The sequence below is a fragment of the Psammomys obesus genome, unplaced genomic scaffold (genome assembly GCF_907164565.1).
Source record: "Psammomys obesus unplaced genomic scaffold, mPsaObe1.curated_primary_1811, whole genome shotgun sequence".
Classification (NCBI taxonomy): domain Eukaryota; kingdom Metazoa; phylum Chordata; class Mammalia; order Rodentia; family Muridae; genus Psammomys; species Psammomys obesus.
This window is the reverse complement of record NW_026596162.1, coordinates 13,830,578-13,844,769: the sequence shown is the minus strand read 5'-3', so window position 1 is coordinate 13,844,769 and position 14,192 is coordinate 13,830,578. Positions and strand designations below refer to the sequence as shown.

The 14,192-nt window shown below is 52.6% G+C and overlaps 1 protein-coding gene across 11 annotated transcripts in view; it reads left to right on the top strand.

The window, feature by feature from the left end:
* The window catches only part of Wnk2 (WNK lysine deficient protein kinase 2), a 107,863-nt gene that overhangs the window by 40,886 nt on the left and 52,785 nt on the right, over nucleotides 1-14,192 (top strand). For all 11 annotated transcript variants that reach the window (XM_055595081.1, XM_055595078.1, XM_055595076.1 and 8 more), the window contains exons 5-7: nucleotides 4,288-4,445; nucleotides 7,875-7,963; nucleotides 9,204-9,423. In XM_055595081.1, coding sequence (XP_055451056.1) covers nucleotides 4,288-4,445; nucleotides 7,875-7,963; nucleotides 9,204-9,423 — 467 coding nt within the window. The remainder of the gene's footprint in view (nucleotides 1-4,287; nucleotides 4,446-7,874; nucleotides 7,964-9,203; nucleotides 9,424-14,192) is intronic.

The window sequence follows — 14,192 nt, the reverse complement described above, 5'->3', positions numbered from 1 at the left end:
GAGCCTGTTTCTTCTCCCTAGGCACATGGGGGGAACCCCACAGCATTTAAGGGGCCACAGGAATCTGGATTTGCGTAACTACCCCGAACCTGGTGCAGGAGGCTCAGAATGTCTGGATATCCAAGCAGTCCCTGGATTCTGGTGGCTCAGCCAGAGGGAAGCCCCCTTCCGGCTTGCCTGGAGATACTGGCTGTTTCGCACTGAGACCCTTTCTGTCAGACTCGGGTGGGTGGTCTCTCCATCAGCTTCTTGGCTGTGTTGGGCGCCAACTCTGATTGCCTGCCAAGGGCGGTGGGCTGAAAGCCAACTTCCGAGCTGCGGTGGACACTGCGGCTGCTCTGGAGGAGGAAGTATCATTACCGCAGAGGAATTACACTGCTTGTGGCATGTGGCACTGGAGCTGGTCCCAGCAGTCAGGGAGAGGGGTACCCAAGCTGTGGGGCACAAAGAAATGACAACTTGCAGTGTCCGAGCAGAAAGGTGGACCAGAGACACCCCGCACAGTGTCTATAGGGTTTGGGTCCCTTCTTGTCCTCACGCCTTGGCTCTAGACCTCTCCTTCTCTGAGAGGCCTCCCTGGCAACCTTTGGGGATGGTGCTCTGAGTCCTGAGATAGTAGCCTGCAGTTCTGTGTAAGGGCACGGCGGTCTGGCTCACGCTGTGTGCCTCACCTGAAGTGACTAGTGTAGCACTAAGTGTCTATCAGGTGCTGGGAAGGATCCTGGGGGCTTTGGAAAGAGCATGTGGAGGGGCTACAGAACAACTGCTTTGGGGCTCTTCACCCAGGTGTACCCCTCCATTGAGGCTGATTGCCCACATGAACAGGACAAGGGGTAAGGTTGGGGTAGCTGTCTGGGCAGTGGCCCTTTGGAACCTAGCTGTCTGGTCTCCTTTTCCTGGTAGAATAGAGTGGTGGGGAGCTGGGAAAATGACCTGAATCCCAGTTTCCTATCTGTGCAAATATGTGTGTGTTGGGGGGGCTGGGCTGGGAAGGCAGCTCAGCTAGTCAGCATAACCATACGGGACCTGAGTTCATATCCCCAGAGCCTACATTTATAAAGCCGGGCATTGGGGCTGGAGAGATGGCTCAGCAGTTAAGAGCATGCATTGCTCTTCTAGAGAACCTGCGTTTAATTTCCAGCATGCATATCAGGTGGCTCACAACTGTCTGTAAAAACAGCTCCAGAGGCTTTGGCTTCTGCAGTCACCTTCACACATGTGACACACACATATATGTTAAACTAGACATGGTGACACATATGTCTATAAGCCTAGCACTGCAGCGATGCAGGAGGACTTGCTGGGACTTAGGCCACCAGCCTAGCTCTAGGCTCAGTGAGACCCTATCTCAAGTGAACAGGTGGAGAGTGATAGAACAGGACACCACTCATCCTCAGACTTGTGTGTGTGTGTGTGTGTGTATGCAGACCATACACACACACACCCCTACACCTTCACATAAAACATCTTTTGAAAAGGAGGAGAAGAGGGAGGGGCCCTGGGCTGTCGGGGTGCTGGAGCCTGGCTCTGAGCTCTGGGAAGTTGCTTGCCAGGTCTTGTTTTCCCTTGGAAGTGAATTCTGGCTGAAGACCTTGGGCTCTGACATGTGACAGGAGGGCTCCTCAGGGTCACTGGCCTCAGAAATAAATATTCAGAGCGGGATTTACCCCGCTGAAGGAAGCTGGGGTCCTGTGTCCCACAGCCTGTAAGCACTTTGCTTTTTTGGAAACCAGGCTTCACATCGCTGGCTTGGGGGATAAGGGTGAGGTGAGATGAAGGCTGGGTGTTTCCGGCAGGTTCAGGGAGGCACTGAACCCTCCTGAGTGCCTAGCTCTCTGAGCAGGTCCCTACCCACTCCACTACTGCCAGGCTGCTCAGCACACATTCTCCTGTTCATTAGGGGACAGATGCCTCGCAGCCATAAGCTACCGTTACTTCTCCATTGAAAGGAGGAGGTGGTCAGGGGCTGTCCTCACAGAGGTCTTGCCTGACTCTGGCAGGAGGAGCTTGGAGAGCAGTGGTAGGAGGAAGGTTCCCTAGCACCTGGTAAAACCGCTGGGTCTGGGCCAGGGGTGGGGAACTGCCACCTCTGCTCTCACATAGACTCATCCATAGGGACTTAGGGACGCTTGGCAGATGTGCAAGACAGCCGTGGGCCCAGGGTGAGGTCCTCTGCCGTCAACGGCTGGACATGAAATGGGTCAGTGGTTGGGACAGCCACCTAGACAGATGCGTGTGTTTATGTGTATGAGCCGTGTACATGTTGTTTCTGAAATTCAGATTTAATTGGTGAGATGAAACAGGAAAAAAATTAGTCAAGTGCATCCGTCCGTGTTCAGGAATTATTAGGGTCTCCTATCCCGGATCAGAGCTAGTTCTAGCCTCTAACCCATCTCCCGGAGTTGGGCCATCTGGGATACTTCTTGCAGGGCAGGGTCCTTGGTTTTTGCAGGTCCCTACAAAGTCCAAGCCCAGGGACACTGCTGTCTGTTGACCCTAGTACCATGTGGACAGCCAGTGGGCAGAGTCTCTGCTGGAAGAGTAGGGATCTCTGCATGCGGTAAGGAGTAGCTGGCCCAGCTCCAAGTCCTAGAAGCCTGGCTGCCTCCTGTCACAGTCCTTTCTGGGGCCCAGGACACACCCCTGGAGTCCCTTTGTTGGCCCCTCTAGCAGGAAAGGGCTTTGTGGTCCCACAGGACAAGTTGTCCCACACAGTCCCTGGCAGAGGCATCGCAGGGTGGCATTATGGCTTCTAGCGGTAACGCTGGGAAGGAGCCCTTCTCTCCTGCAACCTGCGGTTTCCAGCCAGTCAGCTGGCCTGCTCGCTGCGTTCCAGCTGCCACCGCATGTGGGCCCTCCTGAGTGTGAGCACTGTTCTCTAGGCCCACCCCTCAGGATACCCTGGGGTCCCAAGGACCTATGGAGGAGTGGAAGAGCCTGGGCTCTGATTCATTATAGGCTCCTGGGGTAACTCTGTCATGCATTGCGTGGCTTAAGAAGTAAATTCACTATTCTATGGCAGGGGATGGGAAGAAACTTAAAAAACACAAAAAATCGGCAGTGCCAGAGCACAAAAAGAATAGAAGTTCTCAGCACGAGGTCTCTTCTCAGTCACTGTCATTTCTGATGGACTTTTCCTGCAGTTCTGTATTGTTTTACATAGACCTAAACTTGTGTTTTTGTAGTTTTTTTTTTTTTTTTTTTTTGGTTGGACTCAGAATACGTATTAAACTGAGATAATGGGCAAGAGACTCCAACATAGGGGTGGAGAGATGGGTTAGAGGTTAAAAGTATTTGCCGTCTAAGCTTGAAGGCTGGAGTTCAGGTCCCCAGCACCTACCTGTAAGTGACAGCCAGGTAGAGGGGCAGCCCGCTTGTAATCCCACTGTTTATGGGCGGAGAGGAGCTCCTCAGAGCAGGCAGGCTAGCCAGACTCGCCAAATTTTAATGAAAAGGTGGTTTTGGCTTCTGAAGCAAGAGCTTGGTTACTATGTATCTTTGGGTCCACTGGCTAGCTAGCCTAGCTTCCTCAGCTCCAGGACAGTGACAGACCCTGACTCAAAGGAAAAGGAGAGAAAGGGTTGCAGGAGACCATGTCCGAGGAATGACACAATTCCTCTGCTTCCACATGCATGTGCATACCTGTTCTTGCACATAGCAGCTGTTGCAAGCATCGTGTGTGTGTGTGTGTGTGTGTGTGTGTGTGTGTGTGTGTGTGTTATGAGCAGTCCTTATCTTAATGGCTCTGTGGGATGTCAGGTAGATGTCAGTTGCTCAAAACCCCCCTCTTCCCGAAGCAATAGTTGCATGTCACATTGACTTCTAGATATACCCAGAATAGTTATAAAGCCATTTCCCTTTCTGGGGGCACTCAGGGCCTTCCTGGGTTTTTGCAGTTAGAAGCAAGTTAAACGTTTGGGGTAAAAACCAAAAGATTTTTGTCATCTCTGGGGAGACTTGAGAACTGGCTGATACTGACTGACCTGTTCTCAGGGGTATAATTATACCCACATACAAGCCAGGGAGTGCTCAGAGACTAGTTAGGACCCACAGAAGTGGTGCTTTCTATCCCTGTGGATTGAAAGGACCTTGAGGACTGGTGGTTAGCCATGGAGCCATAGGCAAAGTTTTGGACAGTCTGCAGAACACTCCTGCTTAAACCGTGGGGTCCGCTGGCCTTGCTGGTGTCCTGAGCGTGCCAGAGGACAGCTATGGAGACGGCTGGGAGCATCTACGGGGCAAAGGGGCCATGATCAGTAATTGCTGTGTCTGCTGCTCCTGGTGCAGGTACCCCCGAGTTCATGGCACCCGAAATGTATGAGGAGCACTACGACGAGTCGGTTGATGTCTACGCCTTCGGAATGTGCATGCTGGAGATGGCCACCTCAGAGTACCCCTATTCCGAGTGCCAGAACGCCGCCCAGATCTATCGCAAGGTCACCTGTGTGAGTCCACTCAGCCACCTTGTTAGTAAGGACGCAGCTGTGGTTAGTCCTTGGGGCAGCTGTGTAAGAGAAGAAGCGAGCATGGGTGCCTTACAGTGGAGACCCGAGGTTTGCCTGGGTGAGAAGTCTAGCAAAAAAAATAATGGTGCTTTGTTAGCCCAGAGACTGTTACCTGCATGGAACCAGGAGACCCAGGAAGAAGGAAACTGAGGCTTGAGAGAATCCCTGTTCTGCTGTCACTGTGATTTTTTTAGTTGATCCGAAGGTTTCAGCTGTGCAAACAGATTGGGCTGTCCCTCCCCTCTGTCTGGTGGCCTCTGTGCTGGTGGAGCAAACACAGCATCTGAGGTGGAGCAGCTGGGCCAGGGCTCTTCTGTGCTGGTTCTCATGATGTGTCGTCTTTGCTGTCATGGCCCTCAGGGTGTTCCCTGACCTTGGTTGTTGTGATCCCTGGAGTCTTTCCTGCATCCTCCTCAGCCTGGGCAGCCCAGCAGGAGGCTGTGCTTGGTCTGTATGTCTCATCTCCATGTGCCTGTGTGGCAGAGGATACCTCTGCAAGTGTGTGTGGAGCCATGTATGGCCTAGGTGCCCACGTAGCTTCACTCTGGGCCAGAGGAGCCCTCTTGCAGATGGTATGCATCTCTTCCCCTTTTCTGTCAGATCCAAATTATGTCACTTAGTTGCCTTGAGCCCCTCCTGTGTGCACTATAGATAGATGGTGACAGGCAAGAGTCCTTGGCTTGTGGCCTGGCCCAGAAGCCTGCACTGGTGTGAAGTTACTCCCGGGAGGCAAGGGCTATCTGCCAAGCAAGGTGTTGAAGGCCTGAGAGATCTTGGTGGTTTTGGTGTGGGATATGGCAAAGAATTTGGGCTTCAGGCTTGTCCTGCACACGGTAGGTGGTTTGTCCCCTGGGCTGGGAACAGGAAGGGGCCTTTTAGGCAGAGGACTGGACATGCCCCTCATTCTGGCTACCAGACAGCACAATGCTGAATGAACCCCTCTGGGGTTCTTTATTCTTGTCTTCCCCAAGTGAGGCTTCAGCAGCCAGGCTCAGCAGCTCTTATTTCTCTTAAAACTATTTTATTTGGGTGTCTTATGTCTCTTTTTCCCTTCTCTACCCCCCCTTCCAACACCCCAGTATGGGTAGGAGAGAAAGGAGGTAGTGGAGAGAGGAGAGTTCTCTTTAGCTACTTCCTGCTGGTTAGGGTAGTCAAGTTCCTTGTGGAAAGTCCAGTCTTTGTTTCAGGATATCTCCAACTTCTCATCACACTGCACCAACAGCAACCAGGAGCAGCAGAGGGGAGCACCAGCAGCCTTCTTTCTTGGAGTTCCCTTCTCTCTCTCGGCCCTGGCATTTATTCTCTCTCCAGAGTCCTCAGATTTAAACTATCTGCAGCTGGCAAAGAGCCTCTCTCAGAGCCGGCACCAGGCAAACAGTCTGCGGCTGTGACCATCTGAATCAGTCCCGAATCCCGTCCTGCATCCCACACCTGTGACCAAAACAAAAACATGTTTACATCTACAACGTTCTCCTTCTCTAATCCCCTCCTTCTCCAGATAAAACGAGAAAGGGCAAGGCTTTTAAAGTCTGACTCTGCTGAAGGTTGAAGCTTGGGAGGGTTGAGGCCTTCAGCATACCTTATTTTTGTGATTAGTTGTTTCCTTACCCCTGTAGCAGAGCAGATTAACCCTGCCAGCTCCTCCTTCTGATGTGAGAGAGCTCTATGCACTCGCTCTGAGAGGCCAGTGGTTCCCTCTCCCTCCAAGTCTCTTCCTGGCCTTTCAGCAGAAGCAGTGACCACAGACAGTACTCTTGACTCCTGGGAAGGGGATGGTATAGGAAAGAAGCCCAGGTGTGGGTGGGAAGGCCTGGCTCTGTGGGAAGTGTTGAATCCACCTGGGCTGAGGGTCTTCACCAGGATGAGGGGAAGCTCATATGGGGGGCACTGGGGCTCTGTTCCAGAGGCTCTCAGTTTTGTGGACACTCACTGCTGGACGGTGAAGCAGGGTCTATGCAGCACAGGGGACAGCTGTGGGGCACGTTGGTGCCAGAAGGCGATCTGAGTTTGAGGCTCCAGATCGCCTTCTGGCATACATGCTTCATACACCCAAGATGTCTTCTGTCCTCCCTAAGTGGGAGGAACTTTGGCTTCTGGCCTTGTGCTAAACTGAAGAGCTTTAGAGGATCCAAGGCTTCCCATCACATCCCTGCTTCTTTTCCATTCTGCTTTCTAGACTGGGGCTTGATCATTCACAGGCCTAAGGTTTTCATTCAAGTTGGAAACAACTTGTACATCATTCCTCTAGTAGGTTGTCTTTCCTTTTTTTCTGTGTGTGTGTGTTGGGGTGTGATCGCCCATGTATGTGCAGGGCCAAGAAGTTATCAAGGTGGCTTCCTTAATTGAGTCTCCACATTACTTTTGAGAATGGGTTTCTTACTGGACCTAGAGCTGTAGACTCACAATTTTGTGTAGACCAGCTGGTCAGTGTGTCTCCAGGAGCTGCCTGGCTCAGCCTCCCCCAGGGCTGGGGTTATGGGTGTGTGCCAGCCACTCTGGCTTTTACTTGAGTGCTTGGGCATCTGAACTCAGGTCTGCGTGCTTACAGCAATCATTTTACTGACCGAGCCATCATCTCAATCTTTAAGTGTGTCTTCTTTTCCTTCAGTGCTCCCATCCTGTCCCTCTGGGAGCTTACTTTTATGTATGTTATGTGCCAACCTATACCTCATAGTGTCACAAATTCTGAACTGGAGAACAGATCTGTGTGTCCATTTGTCTTTCTGCTCCTGTTGCCCTGACTTTTCGTCTGCATGTATGACCTGTAAGGTTTCCATTTCTAGTTAGTTCTTTCTCTGTATCTATAATTTCTGCTCATAAGCAGGTTTTTTCTTTTCTTTTTTTTTTTTTTTTTTTTTTTTTTTTTTTTGTGACTGCTGCACAGCTGCTGTGAGTCCTGCCCCTGCCCCTTGCCTGCAGCTTCCGGCATGCTGGCATTTCTGTTGACTGGCTTGCCTGTCTGGTGAGGAGTCATATCTTCTTGCCTCCTAGCACTTCTGGTAGTTTCTGTTTGAGCATCACACACTGCATCATAGCTGCAGGAATGGCTCAGCCTGCAGCTTCTTGATGGTTCTTTGCCCAGATCTGTGGTGTTGACTTGGCACTCCTCTTGGTTTTAAGCAAGGGCTTGGGGGGATCGTAGACATGTGGGATCTTTATTACTCTTTCCTTTCCAGAATTCTGCCTCGTGGTCTCCTCAGCTCCTGTACACAGCTCTGCTCTCAGCTCAGTGAGACCCCAGGTTCTGCTGGGTTCCGGGCCTCAGGCAGGGAAGAGCCCTGTATAGCAAGCCGGGCCATGGGAGACACTGGGTTGTCAGTGGCGCCTCCAGCTCTGGGTGGTGCCAGATAACTGCTCTGTTCTCCTCAGGGCATCAAGCCGGCCAGCTTCGAGAAGGTGCATGATCCTGAGATCAAGGAGATCATCGGGGAGTGCATCTGCAAGAACAAAGAGGAAAGGTGAGCCGCGGCACACTGGGCCCCATGTTCTCCAGCTGACGTCGGTCCAGCTGGCCTCTTGGGCTACATTCTCCATGCAGACTTCCCAGGTCAGAGAGACAGACAGGCCCAGGCTATGGGACACCAGGCTTGTGAGTTGCTGTGAGCAGTGGTTCACATCCTTTCTTGCCTCACGTGTCAGGCTCCTAACCCAGCCTGAGGTGCCGTGCACCCAGGCCTTTACTGTTTCTACTTGCTTTTCCTACTATATGTCTCCATTCCCATGATCTTTAGGAGCATCTCCACACCCAGGCTCTCAGGCGCCTCAGTCCTGTCAGCCCTTCTGAACAGCAGGTTGTACACTGTAGGATTATTCTTGTTTCAACCATCGCTCAGGCCACAGATTTCAACCTCTGGACCTCTCAGTTGCTCTACAAAGCCAATTCCTCTTCAAAACAGGACTGGCCTTCCAAGGACAGCCACTTTCCTACTCCCCAAACAAACTGGGACATTCTCATGACATCCTCAGGAGTGGATAGGGATGGGTAGCTGGTCCTCATGGCCTTCGACATGATGTCCAGAGGAAGCCAGACTTATGACAAAGGATGTTGCACAGTTGATGGCATTTGAGAGACCAGACAGACACGGTGGTTAGGGGCCTGTGTTTGGGTGCACGGCTCTCTGGAGCTGGAAGTGGTCATATAGCACCACCTGGCTGCCAGAGGACCTGGACCCCCTGGGTTCTGTCTCCAAACCCATAGGTCTAGCAAGTCCTTACTTACCTGTCTGTCTGCCTGCCTCTATTCTTCCAACACCCTTTTCCTGAGAGAGGCTCCCTACTAACCTTACTGCTGCAGTGAGGCCCAGGAACCCTGGGTTCTACTTCCTCTCATCACCCTGAGCCAGGGGTCTCTCTTGAGGACTGAAGACTCACCTGCACCTCAGCAGGGTCTGTTTCTGCCTGCCTAGCAGATGGCCTCGTACAGAGTGTGATTTCTTTTTATAATAGGGGGAGGAGGGTGTCTTAGAGCATAGTGCAGTAAGAGCACGTCAGGTCATAATTTGTCAGCGTCTCCTGGGGACGCTTGTGTGCACACCTGTGTCCTACCCTCGGGGGCAGAGCCCATCCGCCAGGAATGAAGGGAGAGAACTTTCTAGCCTAACCTGCTCAGTGTGCTGTGTGGTGGCCTGGTGTTGTGCGTGTTGATGGGTGTGGAGCTCCTTGTCCCCGAGCCCTGCCTGGGAGCCACTCTCCCTCCAGGTATGAGATCAAGGACCTGCTGAGCCACGCCTTCTTCGCGGAAGACACGGGTGTCCGGGTGGAACTTGCAGAAGAGGACCATGGCAGGAAGTCCACCATAGCCCTGCGGCTTTGGGTAGAAGACCCCAAGAAGCTGAAGGGCAAGCCCAAAGACAATGGAGCCATAGAGTTTACCTTTGACTTGGAGAAGGAGACCCCCGATGAGGTGGCTCAGGAGATGGTAATGTGCACATCAAGGCGGTTCTGACTATCTGTGGGCAAATCTGGGGGTTTGAAAAAAATCACAAATCAATTGCTTTCCCAGAAGGGCAGGGAATGGCAGGGGGCATGGGAAGGTTAGGGGCAGTTCTGGCAGAGGGGTTGGGATCTCTGCTGTATGGTCAGGTGTGTCCAGTAACAGGAGGGCTAAGGAGATCCTGCACCAGACTTGGGAGAGGAGCATCTGGGGCAGAGTTCCAAGAAGGAGTCTGATAGGAAAGTGGAGAGAGTGAAGGGCCTTGCTTACCTTGACCACCCTCTTGTCAGTCTGCCCCAGGGCTGTGGCTTTGAACGTGGGATCTGTCTCTCCTGCTTTGGAAATGTTCTTGCAGTATTTTGGGTTCTGGTACTTTAACACCCTGAAAGGTGATGGAAGAATACTGGAGTGTCCCACTGCCTGGCTGTGGGTGAGGAGGGTGGCCCCTTTCTGCTTGGGATGTCAGACTAGGCCTCAGGAAAGGAAAGGACGCTGAGCTCACTGGGATAGCAGGATAGGATAGGTAGCAGAACAACCCTTACGGGACAGGGAGTCGCTCAGGCCCAGGCTCTGCAGCGCTACTGGGGTATACTGACATCTACAAGATTCAAATGGCCAGGGCCTGGGAATTTCTAGAGCCTGGATGCCAGACTGGATTATTCTACTCACGTTTCCAGGCCAGAACCATCCAAAAAGTTCCTACAAAAGTTTAGGTAGTTTTAAAATCTAATCACAGTGTAAAATTTAGCGTCGTTAGCCACCTTTCGAGTGTTCAGTAGCATACAAGGTGAGTGAGTCTTCAACAACAGGGGGCATTTTCATTACAAGCTTGTTCTACTGGCATGCCACTCTGGGGCTGAGGGGAGTGTGCATGCGTGTGTGTCTGTGTGTCTGTGTTCATGTCAATCCCGCACCACAGGAGTTCAGAAAGGCCCTTCGTGTTGCAGTGAAGAAGGTGGCAAATAGGAGTCAGGATGCCACTAAAACCTAGAGGGAAGACCGCAGACGTGAGCCAGCAGCTCGGCCGGGTCAGCAGCCTGACCCGAGGCTCTCACACAGGTGGCATATATCCTAGTACAGCCCCAGCCCGTCTTTTGACATTTTGAGACCCCTCTCACTAAATTGCCTAGGCTGGCCTTGAACTCACTCGGTATCCCAAACAGGCTTTGAAATTTGGATCCTTTTGCTTCAGCTTCCCAAGCAGCTGGGATTATAGGCCCCTGCACCGCTGTACCCAGCTCCTAAATGAGGCTTTCACAGGACAGAGCACATCTGTTGAAAATGCAAGTCCACAGTGCACGGCATGGTGGGCTCCTTGGCTCTCCTGTCAGAAGTGGACATGTCCCTGTAAGGCTGGGTAGTGATGCCTTGGCATGTGTGAGTCCTCAGAGCCGGAAGTGAGGGGCTCCGTGAGCCTCGAGTCGGTTCCTTCTGGAGACCATGCCACTTGCACAATGTGTGGCCCAGAGCACGTGTAGGTGAGGGTGGGGAAGGGAGGAGCAGCCTGGCAGCAGGGTCTTAGCACCCATGACTCCTAGGGAACCGGGGCAGAAAGGAAATACTGAAGGCAAACTTAGGTTCTGCTGGGGTAAGGCTCTTGAGTGGTCCTGGAGAACCACGTCTGTGTGGTTTTTCCGGAGTGCAGCTGAGTGCAGGTCCTCGCTTCCTGCTTCTGCAAAGAAAAGAAACCACCACGGGCTGCCAGTGTGCTAGCCAGGGCTGCCTTCCCTGTGCAGCAGCCATGTATGGCATAGTCAGGGTGAGGGCAGATGTGACATACTATTGCTGAGCTGGAGTGTAGGCTGGCTTCTCTGGGGGCTGGCCATACCATCATCTCAAGACACACAAAACGGTCACCCATGTGACAGGCCGACCCGCTATCTGTTCCCATCCTGGCCAGAAGAGCTTGTGCTCTGAACACACGGCATGGGCTCTTAAGCTCCGTGCTTATTGGAGGGACCTCACGGCTCACACTTGGTGGCCAGGGACTGTATGTGGTACACGGTGTGTTTTTCCAATTCAGCCACCAGGAGCGACTGTCTGTGCATTCAGCTGGTTACCAGCACACAGGTTTCTACGCACTGATGTCAACAGCTGTTTCTCTCTGCTTTCTCATTATGTGTGAGGTGGTGTGCCAACTGCATACAGTGTAGCAGCTGGAGCTTAGTGTCCGCCACTTTCTGAGAGCATACTGTGGACGTGGTCTGGTCATTGGCACTGGCCTGGGGAATGATAGAAATGGGAAGGAGGACTCTTGGGAGGATGGAGGGAGAGTCTCCTGTGTCTCAGATGAAGGAATCCTGAGGAAATGTCACTGTTCTGGCCTTGTGAGGAGCGTTTGTTGGGGCTTCCTGAGGTAAGAATGAGGGTCCTAACTGGCCATTGTGCCATTTCTGTAGAGACACCATGACCACAGCAACTCTTATAAAGGAAAACGTTAAATTGGGGCTGGCTTACAGTTCAGAGGTTTAGTGCATTGTCATCATGGCGGGGTGCATGGCGGGGTGCAGGCAGACGCGGTGCTGGAGGGGAGCTGAGAGTTCTATCTTGATGTGCAGCAGCAGAAGGAGACTGTGTGCCACACTGGGCATAGCCTGAGCACAGGAGACTTCAAAGCCCGTCCCCACAGTGACACGCTTCCTCCAACAAGGCCATGCCTCCTAATAGTGCCCCTCTCCGTTGGCCAACCATTCAGACATGAGCCTATGGGGACCATTCCTCTTCAAAGCACCACACTTGCCTTCCTAAATGAGGCCAGGGCTGTATTACAAATGTGATTCTGTCTGCTTTGCACTGGGCCGTAAGGGATTTGGGAGCTGGGCCTTGGGATCAGGGGCCACAGGGTGTCTTAGATGCCATAAGGGGATATTGGGGTTCAGTGTGAGTGACTGCAGCATAAGTGGTGGTGCTTCCAGGATGATGCTCAGGATCCCTGACAGGGAGATTCTGAGCATTGCCCAGACCTCAGCTTCCCAGTTTGTCTTCAATTCCCTGAAAGACACAGCCCCCTAAACCCAAGCATACCCTGCGCACCCTTCCTGGAGGCTCCTTAGCTGCTTCTGAAGCAGTTGGTACCCAAGGCTCCTCCTTATTTCTGCTTGTTATAAAGTAGAGAAGGACAGGGCCTCCCGCAGGATAGGGTCACTGTGGGTGACTCACCTCAGCTGGTCCCTGCCATCTGGCTGAACTCGCAAGCTATGTCCCTGTGTCAGTGCCAGGGAAGTCCCTGGGCCCAGCACCCTCTCCTGAGCCTCTTTCTTTCCTCTTGCCTTTCCCACTTTTCTGCCTCGAACTCCATTTTCTTTCCATTTTGAGGCATACCGTCTATACAAAGGGCATCCATGTGGAAAGGACATGACTTGTTGTCAACTTAATAATAGTAAGTCCTGGGCTGTGTTGGCACATGCCTTTATCTCCAGCGCTTGAGAGGCAGAGGCAGGTGGATCTCTGAGTTCAAGGCCAGCCTGGTCTACAAGAACAGGTTGCAGAGCAGCTGGGGCTACACAGAGAAACCTTGTCTCAAAAAAACAAATATTACTACTATTACTAAATAATAATAGTAATACCATGACCAACGTGTATCCCCACTCTGCCAAGCCTGGCTGCTACGCTGGGCCAATTGAAAGCCCCACATTTTCCCTGTGAAGGTTCTTATGTGAACAAGCAGACATGGGTCCATCACATAGCTCTGCCATTCTCTGACTGGGCCTCAGGGCGGGTCCTGGATCCCAGGAGGCCTGTCAAGATTACAGCTTTGCCCTTCTCCATCTGGCACATTAGAGACTCTAGGGTCATTACTGTCCAGGCCACCAAGACCCTCCCTGGGCCTAGGCTGCAGAAGGAACTAACATCTGGCAAGACCCTGGACCCCTGAAGCTACCCAGGTGTGAGGTGCCGCAGGCACGCTAGCATCCAGATGAGACCATCTGGACCACCTGGAGGGGGATGAGGATGAAGATGGGTTGTAGGGTGGGGACACAGGCCAGCACGGCAGGTTGAGCAGGGCAGATTCTGTGGAGTGCTCGGCTACAGGCAGTTAGGTCCACCCTGAGGATGGCTGGAGAGTTGCAGAAAGTGGAACTAATCATGATGTGTAGAGGGTGGAGTTTTCCTTGGCAGCTCTGGCCAGGTGGGCCTTGCTTGGTAGCCGCATGGAGCCTCAGAGAAAGCATCCTGAAAACGGCAGAAATAGCCAGCTGTCCTTAATGTGGACTGAGGTCCCTGCCCCACAGATCAGTGCCAGTTACTACACCTGGAGTCATTCTGGTCAGTCTGGCATGAGCTGCCTCTCAAAGGGCCCCTGTAGTTGGCTTAGAAGTCCCTAGAAAGAGCCTGTTCCTGATTGAAAGGGACAGAAGAAGACCCTCATCTGGTCCATTCCTGGGGTGAGGAATGTCTGCTGCCAGGAAGTCTCCTCACCGAGATGGTGGCTGAACCACAGGCCCTGAAAATGGGCTGGTCCCACAGAGGGTTCTGTGTCCTCAGGCCCCGCCTCTTCTAACCCTTTTCCTTGGCCATACGCCCAGTCCGCTTATGCCTCTGCCAGAGTCAGTGGGGCCTCTTCACCTGGGAGGTTTCCGTGGGGGATCTCTCTGACAAGCAAGCGGAATTGTCTCTCAAAATAAACTGCTTTGACATGATCTGGACAGGGCCACTGGGACATTGGAGAGTGTCACAGAGAACAACTCCCATGCCCACAACATACTGTTTGAGAATGAGCTGAGGCCTGGCGCTCATTGCCCTGAGTACGTTCC